Source organism: Cheilinus undulatus, linkage group 3 (genome assembly GCF_018320785.1).
Source record: "Cheilinus undulatus linkage group 3, ASM1832078v1, whole genome shotgun sequence".
NCBI classification, from domain to species: Eukaryota; Metazoa; Chordata; class Actinopteri; order Labriformes; family Labridae; genus Cheilinus; species Cheilinus undulatus.
The window spans coordinates 29,383,231-29,402,998 of record NC_054867.1 but is presented as its reverse complement, the minus strand read 5'-3'; the positions used below and the strand labels follow the sequence as shown (position 1 = coordinate 29,402,998).

At 38.1% G+C, this 19,768-nt stretch overlaps 2 protein-coding genes across 2 annotated transcripts in view; both read right to left on the bottom strand.

The window, feature by feature from the left end:
* grm2a (glutamate receptor, metabotropic 2a) overlaps positions 1-6,909 on the bottom strand; it is a 54,494-nt gene extending 47,585 nt beyond the window's left edge. Inside the window, exon 1 of the mRNA XM_041782887.1 lies at positions 6,249-6,909. The gene's annotated coding sequence lies outside the window, so the exon portion shown is untranslated. The remainder of the gene's footprint in view (positions 1-6,248) is intronic.
* Positions 6,910-10,779: 3,870 nt separating this feature from the next.
* tex264a (testis expressed 264, ER-phagy receptor a) overlaps positions 10,780-19,768 on the bottom strand; it is a 125,017-nt gene continuing 116,028 nt past the window's right edge. The window contains exon 4 of the mRNA XM_041783997.1: positions 10,780-12,078. Coding sequence (XP_041639931.1) covers positions 11,693-12,078 — 386 coding nt within the window. The 3' untranslated portion in view covers positions 10,780-11,692. The remainder of the gene's footprint in view (positions 12,079-19,768) is intronic.

Here is a 19,768-nt window from a genome sequence, read left to right as displayed (position 1 = left end):
TCTAACAACATGAGATCGATTTTCTTTTTTTAATTTGCGAAAAATTCGGACGAAATAAATGGACTCAGCGTGCAAAGGCCTTTAAAGCCACAGACACAGAAACAGCTCGTTCTGAGCAGGGCTGAAACAGAATTTTTTAGACATACAAAAATCCAATACTAGAGTGTTTTTTCAGCAAGTAGAAATGGGATTGGCCCAAAGCCTTAGAGCTAAGGTACCACACTCCAGAAGGAAGTGGAAATGTCAAGATTTTAGTCTCACAACAGTCAAATTTGATGATTTTTGGTTAGCTCAGATGTTCTGATCAATATAAATCAGCTAGCATCACTTTTTAGAGCTGAAGAGTGGAGCGAGGGATGTCTTACAGGGCTTGAGCCCTAAATGTTTCCTCAGAAGTCCTGCATCTTTCAGGTCAGTATAAAGTATGTTGCAGCCAGTGGTGTGGTGGTGTCCGCAGAGGGGGCTATATTCCTAATTTATCCCCCAAATTATTTCAACAACCCATCTGCTATGGATATTCCTCCTGTGCTATGAGCAAAGACAAGTAAGGAATTTAACAGCCAAGAAAACTGTATAATCACCACAGACTGCTATATGATTGTGCATTTTAAGTTACTGTAACTATAATGCATTGTATACTCTGATTACTTTTTGTTATCCTAAAAGATTTAGAGGTGGATATACTCTAAGGAGACTGAATAATAAATGCATATAACATGCACTATACCACAGACTGCTGCTAAGTGTGATGATAAATGGAGGCAAAAAGAAATGGACTAGGTGATAATAAACAAATGGACCCTGCTAATCACAATAGGGAAATGTAATGCTTGTAGCCAGAATATACTTGTTTTTCTTTGTTCTTTTAACATCTAAGAGCTTATTCACACTGCAGTATAAATGTACTTCAAACATTGCATTTATATAACATTTTCTGCATCTTCATAAATAAATCTACATCTGGATCCCCACATTTGACCTTTGTATGTTCTTTTTTTTATTAAATGAATGGTTAGAACTATAACATTTTACAATTAATTCACCCAAACTATGTTATGTTACCTTAAAAACATGGAAATTAGACAGTTAATGTCACTTTTTTGTTGGCAGACAAGAAAAATATTGATCTTCAACATGTTACATCATGATTTTAGAATGATGCAAACAGTTATTTTTACAGTTGGCTCTAAGTGATGTTTTTCAAGGTGGAAGCGCATCACTTTTGCCCAAATGATGTTTAGATTAGTTTCTATTTTGAATCTAAATTTGTACTCATATTGCTTGAAAATATTGCGTATTTCTGCTAGGATTTCTGGGGTAGCATGCCCCTGGACCCTCCTAAGCTTGGGCTAAGACAGACACATTTAACACTCCTGTATCAGCCACTGGCTGGAACACTTTCTGAAAAGCTATTTTGGGAGCTAGACAGTAAATTAAAGCTTGGCTTGTATTGAGTTGACAGGTCCAGTATAATGAGGATGTCAAGATATGTACTGTAGGAGTTGCAAGCAGAGGAAATCAACAACAGTTCATCTTTACTCACAACTTCAATTATTGATGCATCTGACCCAGGACTCACCTAGGAGCCGCTCACACGTACGCCAGGAATGTAAAACAGGAATGAGTCATTTGCAGTCAGTTTAGCTGTTAATTTTGATCTCAGATTCATGGGCACATCTTTAATTAATTGGAAGCTTCCTCTTGCTTTTACTTGAGCAAGTACACACTTAAAGCTTTCCAGTGAAGCACTTTTTCTTTACTTAACATGTGGTTTGACCATAGGGCTGCAACATTGGTGAATGGTGAATTCTTCAATTGAAAATATTCCTTTCATTCCTTGCATCTACAAGGTGTCATTTTTATCCTTTTTGCTACCCTTTTATCCTAATAGCACCAGTGCAGGTGTACTGTTAGCTCACAGAATACAAAACAGCACATAATAGTGCAGAAGGACAGTAAATATTTCATTTAACAGATGTTATGTGCACCAGGTGTACAGTATAGACCAGGCTTTATGTGGATGATGCTGGCAGACCTCACCTGCACATGTGCGTACATGCATGTGCATGACCATAAGGCAGAGTGAGCTGTAAAGCTGTCCTTTTTGATAGGAGCAGAGTGATTCATATTCTGTGTATTTAATCACTCAGAGCTGGTGGCTAATACAAAGAGGCTTCATCATAAGGAGGAGGATGAAGAAACAAGGCAGATGTCTCTTACTTTAAACTACAAACAGGAAGCAGGGCTAAGAGGAAACCTATATGGTCCCAGTGAATGTATGCGTAATGGACAGATGCTGTATAGAACACTGTCATCAGCAGAAAACTTTTAGTCCTTTGAGCAGTTTTTAAACCTATGCAGAGTCAGAGAGTCCCTACAACATACAGTCAAATGTAACAGGGGAGGCAGAGTGTTTTAGACCAAGCTGTATGAACAAGAAAAATAAATCATCAATCTTTGAATCTGATGTTACAGAGTTGCTGTAACAACAAATCAAACTTAAAGAGGGATATAATCTACTTTCAGAATTAATCTGTACACATTTTTAAACAAAAAATAACACTGTATGAATCTAAAGTTAGGCTGGCAGTGAGTTCCTATGGCTTCAAACTAGAATAACAGGTTCTTCCGTTGTGTCTAACTTCAGATTAATACAATTTTAAAGTCTTTGACTTTTCCTAAAACTTTTTTCTGTAGCATCTGGTGTTTTTAAGATTATTTGCATAAATCCAGATTTTTATAAATGGTCATTTATACCAAGAATTGCCATGCAGGTAAAATATGCCCCATAAGAAACCAATGATTTTCCCTTTTTTTTTAAATTTCACACCAGCAGACAAACAATAGACAATGCCAGAATAGTACAGAATCCTTCAAAAAATTCTGGATCCAGACGGTGATCCAAATCACTCCAAAAATCTAATCAGTTCTTCCTTATGCCATTTCTGACATTTCCTGAAAATTTCATCAAAATCCGTCCACAACTTTTTGAGTTATGTTGCTCACAAACAAACAAACAAACAAACAAACCCTGTCGATCACATAACCTCCTTGGTGGAGGTAAAAATGATAAGGATAGCTGGGCCGCTTTCATAAAATTCACCTTTATGATATCAATGTTGGTCAATCCAGTCCAATACAAGTAAAGATTTGCTTAGTGTTTGAATATGCTGATATGGCTAATTAATAGCATTAAAGGCAGTCATTTCAGGGATTTTCAGTCAGATTTCAGGGTAGCCCTGATTGGCCCGTGCTATCACTGGCTCCACTCTGGTCAGAATGTGAATAACGCTCTATGTACCTGAGAATTTACAGTGTTGTCTCAGTTAAAGTCACCAAAAAGCACATCAATAAATTGTCCTGTCAAAATGTTTGTTTACAGAATTAGCACAGTAGCACTGCCTAGCACTGAAACTAAAATATACACTAATCTAGATAGATTCATAAAGTCTTTGCAAACCATACGTTTTTCTTATTGGCAGTCAAGTATAGTTTTGTGTTATCTTCCTGGACAAGCCCCCAAGGTAACACAAAACTATTCTCGTCTGTCAATAAGAAAACACTGATAAAATAATACTATAGTCAAGCACAAGCTTGATGTTCTATGTTCTAATTTTGGCCACTTTTCATTTTATTTTTAGAATTTGTTACAGGATGATTAAAAATAGGCCAAGAGCTACATTTGGCCCCTGGGCCATAGTTTGGACACCTCTGTCATAGATCAACCTTCAATGTGAATACTATAGGCAAAAAGATCCATTATTATGAAAAGTCATTAGATTTTGTCAGTGTTTTAACTCATGCAGACAGTAAGTCACTATAACAACAAACCAAAACTAATGCATGAGGTTGTCTGCTCAGAACTAAGCTGTACAAATGATAAAAACCAAAGTAATGTTAATTTTGTAATCAGTTTCCTTTTGTTACACTGGCAGTGAGTCCCTACAACTTCAAACCAAAAGTAACAGGTGAGGATGACTGCTTTCAAGATGAAGCTGAACAAAGTACAATATCAGAGAGAATATCGTTTTTTGAATCTATGTACTCCTGCCATACTGGCGGTGAGTTCCTGTTACGCTGAATCAAAAGTGACAGTGGAGGCAGACTGAGCTATAGTAATCATGAACATAAATGTGTTATCATCAGTCTAGGAATCTGCGGGCTCGCACCACACTGGCAACCTCTCTCTAACTGTAAACCTAACTCTCTACAGGATCAAATCAAAAGTAACGGAGAGGCAGACTTCTTTCAGGACTAAGCTGCACAAATTATAAATGTGGGAGCAGTATCAAGTGTTTAATTTTATTTTGGCCCAATAAAATAAAGTGAGTCCTTCCTGAATAACTTTTAAGTCACTTTTAGGGTTAGGGTTAGGTTTCAGGGTTTAGGGTAAGGGGTAAAATACCTCCCAATTATCAGAGAATTCCAACAATATTACCAGAATAACTTGATAATCAATAAACGATTTCTAGATAAATACCTTAATATTACCATTTATATAACTATTTATATTTATATTCCCAAGTTATAACTTGGTAAAATGCCAAGTTATTAGGGTAAGGGGTCTAGGGTCAGGGGTTTAGGGTTCGGAAGATATAAGATTATTCTTCTTTTTGCTCCTTTCATTCAAAGTTGAAGATTTTACATTGGATATAAATTGGGGTTTTTTGTCTATTAAATGTGTCTATTGAAGGAAATAATGTATGAATAAATAAACAAATACATAATCAAAATGAATAAATAAATAAAAATCCAATTATCAGATAATTGCAACAATTTCACAAGGAATTTCTTAATAGCTGATAAATTATTACTAGATTAATACCTTAATATCATGATATTTCCAAGTTATTACTTGGTAAAATTCTGAGTTATTATAGTAGGGATTAGAGGGTTAGGGTTAGAGTTAGTCTGATATTATAAGATTATTCTTTTTTCTGCTTCTTTCATTCAAAGTTGAAGATTTTACGTTGGTTATAAATTGTTTTGTTTGTTTTATTGAATGAAATAACGAAGAAAAATTCAAACAATTCTCCAATTACCAAGCTACTGCTTAGTGATGTGATATTCAGTCCTCTGTTTCATCAGTATGGAGAAGAAAAAGACTAAAGTAAAGGGAAGGGAGCACTCAGGTCAGACAGCCCCACCTCCAATCATAGCTGTTATGTTCCTGGATTCAAATGAAGCTGGTTTCCTTCAGTCAACAGTAAATCATTTACACTAATCCACATCTTTAGCTCCATTACATATTCTAAGGTCTTACAGAAAGACAATTGCTCATAGTGTTACTTTCGTTCTCCAAAGCATGCCTAAAAGTGAATGTAACCATCAGTTGGTATTATTTTTCTTACATATACATCTGTGTTCAGTGAAGTGACTCCTCTGCAGGCTGAGGGAATTCCTTTTGTGTTTCATCTGCTGAACATGCAGCACAAAAGCCCCTGGGACTGGAAGAAGCATCTTTTTTGCTTCCCCCTGTAATGACTTTGTCCTGTATAAACAACACCCCTTCTAAATCTGTGCACCTGCGGGCCCTCATTTAAAATCTTCCTGTGTTTAAAAATGTATATTAAAGTCCTGGTGGTGTGATTATCTAAGAAATGTAGGGAATTACTCCACCTATAGTCACACAAACAGCATCTCAGTGTCCTCTTCACACAGGATAATGTTTATCAGCACTGATGTGGTCAGTTTGGATGATTATAATACTTTAGGAGGGGGGAGGCAACACAAATAGATACGTGCTCTGTTTCAGAATGAAAGTATTAAATTATTACTCTAAAATCAGAAAATAAAGCGTTTTGGGGAGATCGTCTTATCTCCCACACCCTTTCACACAAGCACAATGAAACGTCAAGTTGTTCCCTACTTTTCAATATACTTCGTAGGCGTTTTCAGCACGTTTGTCTACAATCACATAGATTATTCAAATGATGAACCCTGGAGATGAGGCGATTGTTATGGAGCTGCAGCAGCGTGGAGACATGGCTGTTGCCACAGATGTAGAGCCAAAATGAAGAGGGGCTCTTAAAATTGCGATTGATGAAAGCTATTGATGAAATTTTAAAACAAAAATCGCCGACAAATTGCAAATTACGCACTGATTCAATTGAAGAGGTGGCGCTGTAAACCGGGAAATTATAGAAAATGTAATTTTAACTCAACAAACTGACAAAGAAGTTCATACGAATGCACTTTCAGCCTTTAAACGCACACTTCAGTGATGAAAACACTCAAACATGTCTTACCTGTGCGGGGATCCTCAGTTTGCAGCGCTGCTGTGCGATGAATGAAGCCAGCACATGTCTTTAGCAGCAGTGTTCACTTTTTAAAGCCGAAAAACAGCCGAGAGCTGCTGTGGACCACAGTGGAGCTGGATGAATGAATGAAGCAGGCTGAGTGCTTGTTCCCTGAAGTTTGCACCGCGTGCAGCTGTGCTGCGTGCCAGGAGCTGTCCGTGGTGCTGAAACACACAAAAAAATACAAAAAAACCAAAACCCCCTCCAATACTACACGACGATCCGCCGGATACCTGCAGCTCTGATCCCGCTCAGAAGTCACATCTCCTGCAAATAAATGCAACAGACGCCCACTTCACAGGAAGAAAACACTACTTTGTAAATTCGTGGATCAATCTTGAGAAATCGCTACCTTAGTGAATCAGCAGCTCTTTAAAGTTGAAATTCTACCTGTTACACGAGTTGGAAATCTTTAAAGTTGTGTTAAATTGGAGAAAAAAGGTGTTGATCTTGCTGCAGATGAGCCTCGAGTCTCAGAAGGTTTGGACAGTTGGAACAAAGGCGCAGCTGCTCCACGCATGAACAGTCCAGGAGATAGCCTGTCTCAACGCAGGATGCCAAAATTGGCATTAAATCAGACAGAGCCGAGTGTAGAAGATGCCTTTCTGCTGTTGTGGTTTGAGATCTGGACGTGGATATCAATAAGATAGGGGAGGATTTAAGAGTCGCCCCCTATTTGTTCAAGCACCCTAAAGGAGGGGTAGAGCGCATTAAAAAATGATTCTGCTTGTCTCCAGAGGTTGATTTTTTTATGTGGAATCTGCAAACAAGTTGTGACACAGTACGGGAGGGTATGAGGTCAGTCCCAGATGGCACAGGCATGCACTCTGAGGGGGAGGGGAGCTGAAACCCTCCTTTTCTCCCAGACTGAATCCCACATACGCAATTCTCAAGATCTAAATGTGTTTGCTGAGACATCTTCCTCCTCTATCTCAATCTGAGAGTAATAATTAGCATCATGGGAAGGCAATAATCTGAGCCCTCAAAGCTGCATGACACCCCCGTGGGTTTCACAATTAATTAAATCAGTGTCTGACCCAGTGTGTCATCACTGTGCATCTTCAGACTGACTTTTTATTTTTGCCTTTGGACAAAGTTTGAGGTGCCAGGATTTAATCAGGAAGTGCAGCAGACATGTGGGCAGCTCACACCTCAGTGTGCTGTAGCAATCTTACAGTGTGATTAAAAGTGAAACTGTAGGGAGACGAGTAAGGATGATGTGTTCTTAGGGGCATCATGATGCTTCATGTCTGTAATAAGGATATGCAAACAGAAAACCATGTAAGGATGGAGGAAAATCTGAGGTACAATGATATATGGTCATTACAAAGATAATTGCTCATTATTATTATTTATTTTAGGTGTCAAAACCCAATAGTTTTATATTTATAAGGATGTTGGTTGATTAAGTAACAGTGATTTAGGGAGGAGGATTAAATACAGTAGGTGCATTACTCCTTTGGCAAAAATTAAATCAAACCATAATAAAATGAATTGACATAAAATAAATCAGTTCCACCTTTTGGTAAAAAAAAAAAAAAAAAAACACTATAGATTTTATAATTAAGGGACAAATGTTTTTGTGATCAGGATTTATTCCAGAATAAATATTTGTGATTAAACTTTCCTTTTTGTCACTGTTTGAAATTCCACTATTTGAATTCAAAATGGTTTTTGTTTCATTATTTTATTTTTGTACTGTCTTTAACCTAGGCAGTCGACTTCCTTGTTTGAATACACGCCTGCTTTTGTACTGAAAGAAAATAATGAACTTAAGGTAGATCAAAGACCATGACATGTACCTAACCACAGAAAAATGAAGTTGCTATGGACTGAAAACTAAATAAGGGAAAAGAAAAAGGTAAATGTTTGATAACACAAGGTGCAAATTACTTTTATATAACTGAAATAAGACAAATAACTGCATTGGGCCAAAACCTCTTAACTCAATTTTTCATTATTTCAATTTTTTTTCATAAATCTGTGCTATTGGTCATCCGTTACATCTGTAAGGGGGTTTCAACAAATTTTAAAGCAATATAACCTGCCAAAAAGATGTGGACTATGACCATTCACCGTTGAATTATTTGAAAAACACTGCTTTTTTTTTTTTCATTCCCTGAAAAAGTGGTGATTTTGGAGATGCAAGGTTTTGGCACAACACCAGCAATATGTCACACTTATATATTTTTCAAATCATTAACCAAATTTTAAAATTAGACAAAGTAAATCAGAGGTAATATAAAAATGAAAGTTTTGAAATTATTATTTAATTCTGTAAGGGAAAAAAGCCATCCAAACCCACCTGGCTCTATGTGAAAAAGTAATTTCCCCCCAAACCGAAAAACTGGTTGTGCCACCCCTGGCAGCAACAACTGCAAACTAGCATTTGTGATAACTGTCAATGAGTCTTTCACATTGAGATTTTGGCCTACTTTTCCTTGCAGAATGCGGGGGGGTTGAGCATGAAAGGCCTGTTTAAGGTCATGTCACAGCATCTCAATCTGATTTAAGTCTGAAAATTGAAAAGGCCACTCAAAAATCCTCCTTCTGTTCTGTTAAAGCCATTCAGAGGTGGACTTGCTGGTGTATTTCGGATCATTGTCCATCTCTATAACCTGCAGTTGGGCTTGAGGTCACAAACTAATGGTCAGATGTTCACCTTCAAGATTTTCTGGTAAAGAGCAGTGGTCCAGGTCCTGAAGCAGCAAATCAGCCCCAGACCATCACACTGCCACCATGTTTAACTGTTGGTCAAACATGTGCTATGATATACTTTGTATGAAATGCTGTGTTAGTTTTATGCCAGGTGTAACAGGATGTGCACCAACTTTTCAGTCACAGAATATTTTCCCAAAAGTCTTGGGGATCATTAAGATGTTTGTAGGCTAATGAGAGACTTTTGCATTCACTTTGGTCAGCAGTGGTTTTGGTCTTGGAACTCTCCCATGTATGCCATTTTCACCCAGTGTCTTTCTTATGGTTGAATCATGAAAACCGCCTTTAACCGAGTCAAGTGAAGCCTGCAGGTCCCTAGTTGTTTTCTGGATTCTTTTGTGACCTCCTGGATGAGTTGTTTATGCACTCTTGGAGTAATTTTGGTTGGCTAGCCACTCCTGGAAAGGTTCACCACCGTTCCAAGTTTTCTCCATTTGTGGATAATGGCTCTCACGGTGGTTCACTAGAGTTCCAAAGCTTTAGAAATGGCTTTGTAAACCCTTCCAGACTGATAAGTCAATGTCTTTGTCATCTGTTGAATTTCTTAAGATGGCAGCATGGTGTGTTGCTCTTTGAGATCTTTTAGCCTATTTCACTTTGTCAGACAGATTCAATTTAAGTGATTTCTAGATTCAATAGATGTGGAAGTAATCTGGCGATTAATTTTTACATAGGTCCAGGTAGGTGTAGATGTCTTTTTTCCCTTTATAAATGAAATCCTCATTTAAAAACCGAATTGTACTAGGGTTATCTTTGTCTAATGTTGATTTTGTTTGATGATCTGAAACATTTAAGTGATAAATATGCAAAAAAAGAGAGAAATCAGGAAGGGAGCAAATACTTGTCAACCTCACAGTACATCCATCATTATCAGTCTGTCCAGGACCACGGAGGTCTTTTTCTCTCTATCTAATGGTGAATTAATCACTAAAATGATGGCTTAACCATGACTTTTGATATGAATGAAAACATCTAATGATGTTCATTAAGGAGCACCAGCATAAAAACACACGTCAGTCAGACATCAATAGTTTGTTGGAGCCTATTCTTACTCTGCAGCTGCATGTAATGCTGATCAAATAAATAGTGGCACAAATGCCAAACCTTTCATTTAGACGTGGCTTAGATCAATGCAGCTCTTGCTGAGGTGACAGAATTCTGAAACACTTACATTTTTTGTAATAACATTTTTTGAGTCCTCGTGCCTCTCAAAGCTAACCAAACTGGTATTTTATTGCATGTAACGATTTTACATTTTCAGTGTGTCAGTGCTTTTCTGCTTTACCTAGTTTTCTGAACTTGCACTAAAAATGGCATTATGCCATCATTGGATCCTTCCTGAACAATTTGCAATTCATTTTCTGAGTGCCATGTCTGTGCTTTTCTTACAGAAGCAGCAGCAGCAGCCATTACAATGTGGAAGCTTGAAAAGCCATCAGCATTTAGAAAAGCTTAATAAGTTATTATGTGCTCAATGTCTCATCAATAACATCTGCACAACAGTGAGTCTCAGTGACATCCACACTTTGTTACAATTCTCCGTCTCCACTGGGAAACAATAAACATGAGATTTGTCCTCAGGGTAGAGCTGTAATGATGTGACTTTGTGTTATAAAACTTGAACTCGAGGTTGTTTTTGACAGACAGGCTGAACAAAATAAGGGTTACATAATTGTTTGTGTGACAAAATCTTTCCAGAACTGCTCCTGCAAACCAAACTTTTCATTATAGATTTTATTACAGACATAAGACACAACCATGGCAATGTGCTGTACATCATTTCACCATCAATTTCCACCAACAAACACATCAGAACTAGCCTCTTGATGTGAGTGAATTTTGGCTACAAACAGAACTGCAGAACAGAAAGGATAGAAGGGAACATTACGAGAAAAACAAAGCTATTAATTAAGCACAGAGTGATCAGTTTAAGTTCTGTACAGTATCCAAGGGAGAACGTTACATTGTTGATTTGCATTTTCATCCTTGTTTTTTTCTGGTTTGTTAAAAGTCCTCAGTGATGTTACTTTAACTTACTTTCTTTCCCAAGGACTTAAGGATCTTAAGATATTCTTGGGGGAGAAAAAAATAACACAATGAAATAGGTCCATTAAAGTTTCTTATGTCCTTCACATGTGAACCCCATCGGTACTGTTTATCAATCATGAAAGCTGGGTAACTCACACATTTACAGGACATACATTTCTGCTATAATTGACCTCAACCTAAGGTCACACATGAGCAATAACATGCTGAATGAATGTCTCGTTTTGAAGTTAATCTTCAACTGATGTGTCACTTCTAATCTGAACAGATTCCATAAGAATAAAGTTGAAAATAAAAAAATACAAAGTTGAACCAATTTTGAGTCTTATTTGCTGCAAAAAAAATGAACCATTCAAAAAAAATTCTTAAAGCTACAGGGCTTTTTCTTCTATCCTAACAGAGTTTCAGTATAGGATCAGGAATTCTCTTATAAAAAGGTTATTACAGTCGACAAAAAGTACAGGCTTCAAAAAGAGGAATAACAGGGTGCAGGAATATGGCATGTTGGTCATGGCATGAACAGAATTATCCACCAACCAGATTACACAACAGATAACCAGCAACATCTGAGGAACTTTCTAGCAAGCCAGCGTTACATGGCCTCATCCCTTATCGCTTCAGCAGCCAGCCTACTCCTCCCCATCCCCCAAGGGCTCCTTCTTCTCCTCCACCAGTTCATCTCCTGCTCCGGCTCCCTCCTCACCCTCTGGGACCTTCTCTCCCTTCTCCTCCTCTTCCTCTCCATGGTCCTTCTCTTCTTTCTCAGCTGCCTCCTCCTCCTCCTGCTCCTCCTGATCCATGTCGAGCTCCTCAAAAGATGAGCCACTGCCCATTGACTCGTTCGAGCCTCTGTCGCTCTGGTCCCTTTGCTTAATGTCTTCATTGGCATCCATTACGTCCCTCAGAGGCAGGGAGGAGGCCAGCGAGGCAGCCGTGGAGGCAGCTAGGGACGTCTCTCTGCTGTCCCAGGGCACACCGCCACTGACCGAGCTCACGTCACTGTGTGAGTCTGCACCTACAGCAACAAAGGCAATGGAAGACAATTGAATGGCTTAGTTGAAAAACCAAAGTAACAATTAAAAAAAAAACTTTATGGAAGGTGGACCAGGCTGGTTTTATTAACATCACAGCAGGGCTCGGTTGATAGGAGAGAGAGGGTGACATAAAGGAAAGGGACTCAACTTTCACCTGGGTATGTACTGGCTGGACAACTTTTCAAGGAAGTAAGAGCATCAGCCTGATAAGAGACATGAAATCCAACTTTGCAAAGTTACTTAAGACCTTGAAAGTCTTTAAAAACCTCTTTGGACTACTTTGTCAAGAGGCACACATGATTTGCTGTTATATATATATTTTCTATATTTCTTTGCACTTATTGCCGTCATTAACATTTGGCAGTGTAGCTGTTCTGGGATGCCCCTGCCCTTCCATGAGCCTACGTGTTGCAGCATAAAGCAGGATCAGCACACGTTCCTGCCTTTCCTGTGCCTACAAGGAAAGTCTGAGGCAGGGAGGGAATGAGCAAAAAGAACCCAAAGCAGAGCAGGCATCAATGACAACAGAATGACATAGTTTAAGCCAGAGGCAGAAAAAAGGAGAAGCTGGAGTGGAGGAGGGTTGTAAAAGTTGGCTTGCAGAGGAAGCAGCAATGTGTAGCCAGGCTAGAGCAGTTCAAATTTCTACCCTGACTGCAAAGTAGCTAATAGTGTGCTTAGAGTAAATCAGCTGGCTGTTAGCTGATGAGGGCTTGCTTGAGATCAGCTGATCTCAATTTTACATGACAGCGCTCAACACGGTGGCCTGCGTGAACTACTGTTATATGCTCAATTTGTGGATGATGAGATATTTAAAAGAAACAAAATGAAAATTTGATTTAAGGGGACAACTACAATCCACTCTAGACTGCATTGCTTTTGTGTAAGCAATGCGTATCTGTTAATCTTCAATTCAAAATTTCTTCAGTTATATTTGAAAATCTGAAATAAGAATAAAAACGTACCTCAGTGTTGAAATATTTGGGTCACATGGACCAATAGACAATAAGAATGTTTACCATGCTGAGAAGAACTGTGCTGAATTAACAGAGTTAAATAAATACATTAAGTATAGCTTTAATCATGTGTTTCGTAGGTGCGATGAGAGGCAATGACAACATTTGTGTACATTTTTTCTTTTCATTCTCTGCAATCTTTTGACCAAAGCTAAGTATTTTGTTGTAAAAGCTATTATTCTTTGATCAGTAAAAATGTTTTATCTGAAAAATGTCATCCATGTTATTAAAACTAAACTAACCCCACTTCCTTTAGTCTGGTAAACCCACTAAATAAGCCTAATGAGGATTCTTTGTTCCTTCCAAGTCTACCAAGTCATGACTGATAAACAAAGAAACAATCTTTTACCTTTTCCTACATAGTGCTGCTGTATAGCTAACTGTAGCTCTGAAGAGAGAAAATGTTCCTCCTGCAGATGTCTGCAGCACATATCACATATCTAGAATCATTGTGAAGAATGTCCATTAGCCTAATTGATGGAGATTTTCTCACCCACATGATCAGCTCTCTAATGCTTTCTGACTAAACTTGATACTAATTGGCCTTTGATCTATGATTCTCTGTGAACCAATGGCCATTCATTAAATCTGACCACAGCTTGTGCGTTAGCCAACCAGAAGATAAATGTTGTAATGTGCAGTGGTGAGCTGAAACATATTAATTCCATGAAAAGTGCAATATGAAATCTGGCAGAACAGATGAAATAAATTGGATAAAACAAAGGAGAGCCTCATGTGTAAGGCAGGTACAGACAAGAAAAAAATAACTTAAATGAAAGAAGAGAGATGAATGTTGCTCAGTCTGCCAAAAGTACAAATAAAAAGAGGAAATTAAAACTTGTAAGGCACATCACATCTCCCACCTACGCAGCAAATATTACTCAGAGAGCTTTCCAAAGCTGGTCTTCCTGAAGAAACTTCTAAGGCACAGGAAAGAAGAAAAACAGCAGAATATAAATCTATAAATAATCTGCTTTTTTATATGGCTACAAGTGTTCAAACTATGTGCAAGAACAGATGGATGACTCATCCTCGGCTTTGGTTTACCCAACAAAAAGTAGAATTAAAAACATTCATTTGATGTCAAAGTTTCTTCACTATATGACACTGTTGCTCCTCCGTTTTGTGACTTCTACATCCTTGTCTTATGCAATATACTGAAAAGTTATTTTCATTTTTTGCTATAGTTTTCTGTGGACTGATTACACTCTTTGGCTTACATATAAAGCCTAGAAATAAAAAAGTTCACCACGAATACAACATCTATATAAAAAAAAAAAATCCAACTTTATTTGACTTGACTATCCCAAAGGGACTTTAAAGCACCACTTTCCAAGCTATTTTCCTCCTGCTTTCACACTCTTAATACATCTTAACCACATATCAAAGTGGATTTGCACTAAATCTGCCTTTGGGGACCTAAATACAATAAACACAAAGTCTCTGAGCTCTTTTCTGAGGTCACTCTCCCACTCCATTCATTAGAAACTCAACATCACTCAGCAATCTAATTATCACATCCAACAAATCTCATCCTGTCTGCAGTGTAGGATGATTTATATATAGAACGTCAATTTAGGTTATTTGTGAGATCTATAAAGAGGCCTGTTGATTAGTTAGTGCATTCAAACAAATCCAACGGGAATGGTATTTGATGGAACAGGTCCAGTGTGAGTTTGTTGTGCCACAGGGGCTTTAAAATGCCTATTGATGGAGCGCACATACTGATTTACATTACATTTTCCTGCTAAAATAAAATGACTTACCAGAGACTCTTAATACACTATAATTCATTTTACAGAACATAGTGGATGTATTTTTAGAGTAATTGAGTGAAAACATCCTGAGAAAGAGTCCCAACACACTTGACTATGTTTAACCCCTCTACAACTAGGAGCAAGGTTGGAAATCTGTTGAAGCTAGAAAGCTGTGTCCCTGGAAGTCTTTAGATAATGTCTGCCTGAATTAGTTGCTAAATTAGGCCCACCGGGATCATTAGCAGACATTCAAGGTCTTTGCTCTCCAAGCAGTATGAAACAAAGGATGAGATATTTAAGGAGGTAGGTCAAAAACTGTCAGGTTGCGTTTTTAATGTATATCTTAAGTAGTATGGATGATTTCTAGTATGCACAGTTTGTCCTTTTTTTTTTTTTTTTGGTGTTTCTCTGTTTACATAGTGATGTTGGGTTTATATTTTTTATTTATTGATCCAACAGGAAAATAAGCCAAATGTGTGCGGGGTTCAAACATATGGAGCTATTATTGTGGCAAAAGTATTTGCCAAATGCATACAAAGATCTGCGCACAAATCCACAAATGTTTGTACAGATCTGCAAATCCATGTAAAGATTTGCAAATGTGTACAAAGTTTTGCAAATTTGTACAAAGATCCACAAATGCATGCACTAATCTACAAATATGTAGACCAATTTGTAATTGTGGACTTACAGTACAAATGTTGCAAAAGTCACGTGTGTATGACAGCCAATTGAGAGGCAGATTCTGAACCAAAATGAACTAAGTCCACAATTAAAAATTGGTCTACATATTTGCAGATTAGTGGAAACATTTGTAGATCCTTGTACAAATTTGCAAAACTTTGCACACATTTGCAAATCTTTACACGGATTTGCAGATCTATACAAACATTTGTGGATTTGTGCACGCATTTGCAGATCTGTACACACATTTGTGGATTTGTGCGCAGATCTTTGTACACATTTGCAAATACTTTTGCAACAATAATAGCTCCATACAAAAAGCCAAATTATATTGACCAATAAAAGGGTAAAACATCCAAGGTAGTGAATGCTTTTTATAGGCACTGTATCTATTTAAACTTACTTTGTGGCTCTACAAATGCTCTCCTTGTGAAGTTAATGTTTCTGCAGGTATAATTGAGGTTTCAATCTTCCACCATTAACTTAATATTGAGGGATTATCAGGATTAGATTATATGGTGGCACTTTTTCTGCCTTTATAAACGGATGATAGTGATGGTGCAAACGAAGATGTAGTTAAAAAATTTTAAACCTCCAAAAAGAAGAAGACACCTGAAAATGTGATGGTGAATGCATTCATGTTTTTGTTTATTACATTGAAAATGTAACAGATTCCCTGAAGTATTGCTGGGTAATTACTGAATAATTATATTATGAGGTAAGCATACAATAGCAAATTGAAAATGTATTGTCAGGTCACATGTTTGCAAGCCATTCAGTAAGTGTATTTTAGCTGGCACCAGTAACTGCTCAGTGTTCCCTTAAATAACCTTTATGTGGTGAGCTGACCATTAAAAGCATGTTGATTGGTTTACAAATGAAGCCCATACGCTGGCCTGTTTTACTCTGAGGCTGATTTGTGTCCTTGTTGGATTTACAAGCTTCTCTCAGCACAAACACTGGCTGCTGTGATCACCAGATTATCATGAAAGTGTTTTCACATTGTTGGTGTTTACCGCTGCCCGTGTGTGCTCTGATGGTAAAAGCTGGACAAATGTTTCAGGGAACAGTCAGAGTTTATAGTCACGACAGTCTATAATGTGGACAGCTGAGTTGAGAGATGAAATGTCGAAGCCAGTCCCTCGGGTGCGGGGTGGGATTTCAGCAGCTAGCTTGTCAGACAAAGCTTTGCTCCTTCGATTGATCCGTCGCTCATTAAGAGAGCTCAGCTGAGTCTGAGACAGAGAACACTGACACAGACATACACACACTTTGTTGTGAACAGTCTCATTTCTGACAGTGGTTATTGAGCACTTACACTCTTGCAATACACCGAGACAAACACACAAACACAAATATACAAGCAGTGACGCAGGCACTCTGCAGACTAATTGGCAAGCATTTATACACATTTATATGTGCCTTTTATGCTCTGTTTTACATATATTACCTTTGCTGACAATGCAAATGTTCAAACTTTAGAAAGTGCACACCTCAACAAGAACAACACTCAGGGTGCTGGTAGCCTGGATATGTCTGTGCACCCCATGTACAGAGGCTGTGTCCTCCGCATCAGAAATCTAGTCTGTGGCTCCTTTCCTGCATTTCCTCTTTCTAACTCAATGCACTGTCCTAACTGAATAACGTCATAAAAGCCTCAATATACAAAAAAGAACAACACTTTCTTAAGATGGAAGAAAGCTGATTTTTAAGAGATGATAAGTAGCAGGTGTGCATTTGAATTTTTCACTGCAGGTGTATGAATGCAAGAGCTCCCTCTGAGCTCTCATATGAATAACAGAGACTCAGTTCAGTGGAAAGCCTTTCTGCTGCCTGTAGTTCACTCTTTGACTCTTTGTTTTGGTTTACAAGCATTTCTCTACATCACCTTTGTCAGATTTTAATTGGTGCAGTAAATGTCTCGACTTTTAATGACTCCACAAACTCCCCCAACACAGCGCAACAACATCTCTTAAAAGGAACCCTGCATGATCAGACAAGTTCATCTTGTTGGATAGATATTTGTATCTCTAGTATGTATATTAAACTAAAAAACTGACTAGATATCTGCATTCTGAGTAATTTGAGTTTATAAACTCACCAGGAGGACGCCATGTTTTGGTCCGCGCTGGCGCTGTGACATCAGTTCCGCAGCGCTCTTCACCGTTCCTATGCAGTAACCGCTGTTTTAGACTGGCAGTCAGTGTTAGGGCTGCATCTAAGAAACGCAGCACGTCTCACACATGGAGAATTTTAAAATTTGTGGTCTCTTTAATTTTTTTATTTGCACCAGGCACGGTTATCTGTCCATCTAGACAGGAAAATGATAAATACAGAGCCATATTTACCTTGTTGTAGCAAATATTTAAATCCACATCAGTTGAATATGTTTGAAATCAGTTTCTTGATGAACTAGATAAAGGCCACGAGCTATAATGTGTCTGTTTAATAAAACTGTTCCCCAAACTTCTACTATTCATGAAGTTTTCTGTTTCCACAAGGCTCAGGTAAAGATAAACACAGTGCGAAAGCACTTCCGGGTTTGCACTTTTCAAAGTAAAAATCCACTTTAGCGTTTCTCTGGAGAAACTCTGTGCATATGCACATACAGCTTTTATTTTAAAAAGCTCCCGGCACGCTTCCACTATACACTGAATCCAGTTACTTGTAGGGAGTTTTATTGAGGTAAAACTTAGGAGGAATGACAGAGCTTTGAAAGCAGGGAGACAAAACCAACACCCAGCAAACTCATGTCAGCAACAGGTACAAGCAGCAAAACCATCTGAAAAACAGTTACTGCTGGCAACGGTGAAGAGCTCATAGGGGGCAGAACTGTGACATCACACTACCAGCACGGACCAAAACATGGCGGCCTCCTGGTGAGTTTATGAGCTCAAATTTAATCAAAATGCATATATGTGGGGTATTTAAGGAGATTTTTAGTTCAATATACATTTTAAGAGATACAAATATCCAGCAAGATGAACTTGTCTGATCATGCAGGGTTCTTTTTAATGGTTACTACAGATCAAATTTAAAATGTCCCACCCAGGAAGCTATAGTGTGCAGAAACTGCTCCACTGAAGGTTCATTTAGTAGAATTTTCACAATAAAACGTCCGCTTAATTAGATTATGTACACTACCTAAAATATTAACACACAACAACTTCACCAGTAAGAATACCTGACAAGAGCTTGTACAGTGCCTTTAAAAAATATTCACCCATTTGGATGATGTACCCCTTAAGTGATTTAATAAATTAGTCATGGTCAACATAATTTAGCTTTTTTGACAAACAAAACTACAGAAAAAGTCTTTAATGTCAAAGTGAAAACAGATTGGGAAAATTGATGCCAGTTAAACAAAAGAGGTAAGGTAAAATAAGTGACTGCATAAATATTCATCCCCTTTAAAGTGACTGACCTAATTCAACAGAGGTCCAGCCAGTTGGTATAAGTAGTCTCCCAATTAGTGAAATAGGGATCACCTGAGTGCTGTGATTGTAGTGTAGAGACACATGTGTCTGGAAGGTCCAGTCACTAGTTCATCAATATTCCTGGCTACCATTTCACCATAAAGACAAAAGAACACACCAATCAACTCAGAGAAAAGATAACTGAAAAGTTAAAGTTAGGTGTGGGTTACAAAAAAATTCCAAGGCACTGAACATCCCCCAGGGCTCAGTTAAATCCATCATCATGAAATGAAAGGAATGCAGCACATGTGTAAATCTGCCTTGGTCAGGCCGTCTTCACAAACTGAGTGACTGCAAAAAGGAAACTAATGACAGAGGCCACCAAGACACCTTAGACTAGTGTGAAGGAGTTACAAGCTTCAGCAGCTGAGGTGGGGGAGACTCTGCATACAACTGCTGCCCACGTTCTTCACCAGTCAAAGCTTAATGGCAGAGTGGCAAAGAGAACGCCTCTGTTGAAAAAAACTCACATTACATCTCGACTAGAGTTCACCAAAAGACACGTGGGAGACTTCATTGTCAAGTGAAAGAAAGTCCTTTGATCTGTTGAGAGCAAAATGGTGCTTTTTGGCCATCAGACCAGACGCTATGTCAGGGTTTTTCCTGGCTAAAATTGAGGCGGAGGTGGTACCATTCTGATCATGCACATTCCAAACTTTTTAAGAGAATCTGGGGCACACACTCCAGAAGAAAAAATGTAGATATTAAAAGTAAAATACATCAATCTAGTACACTTAT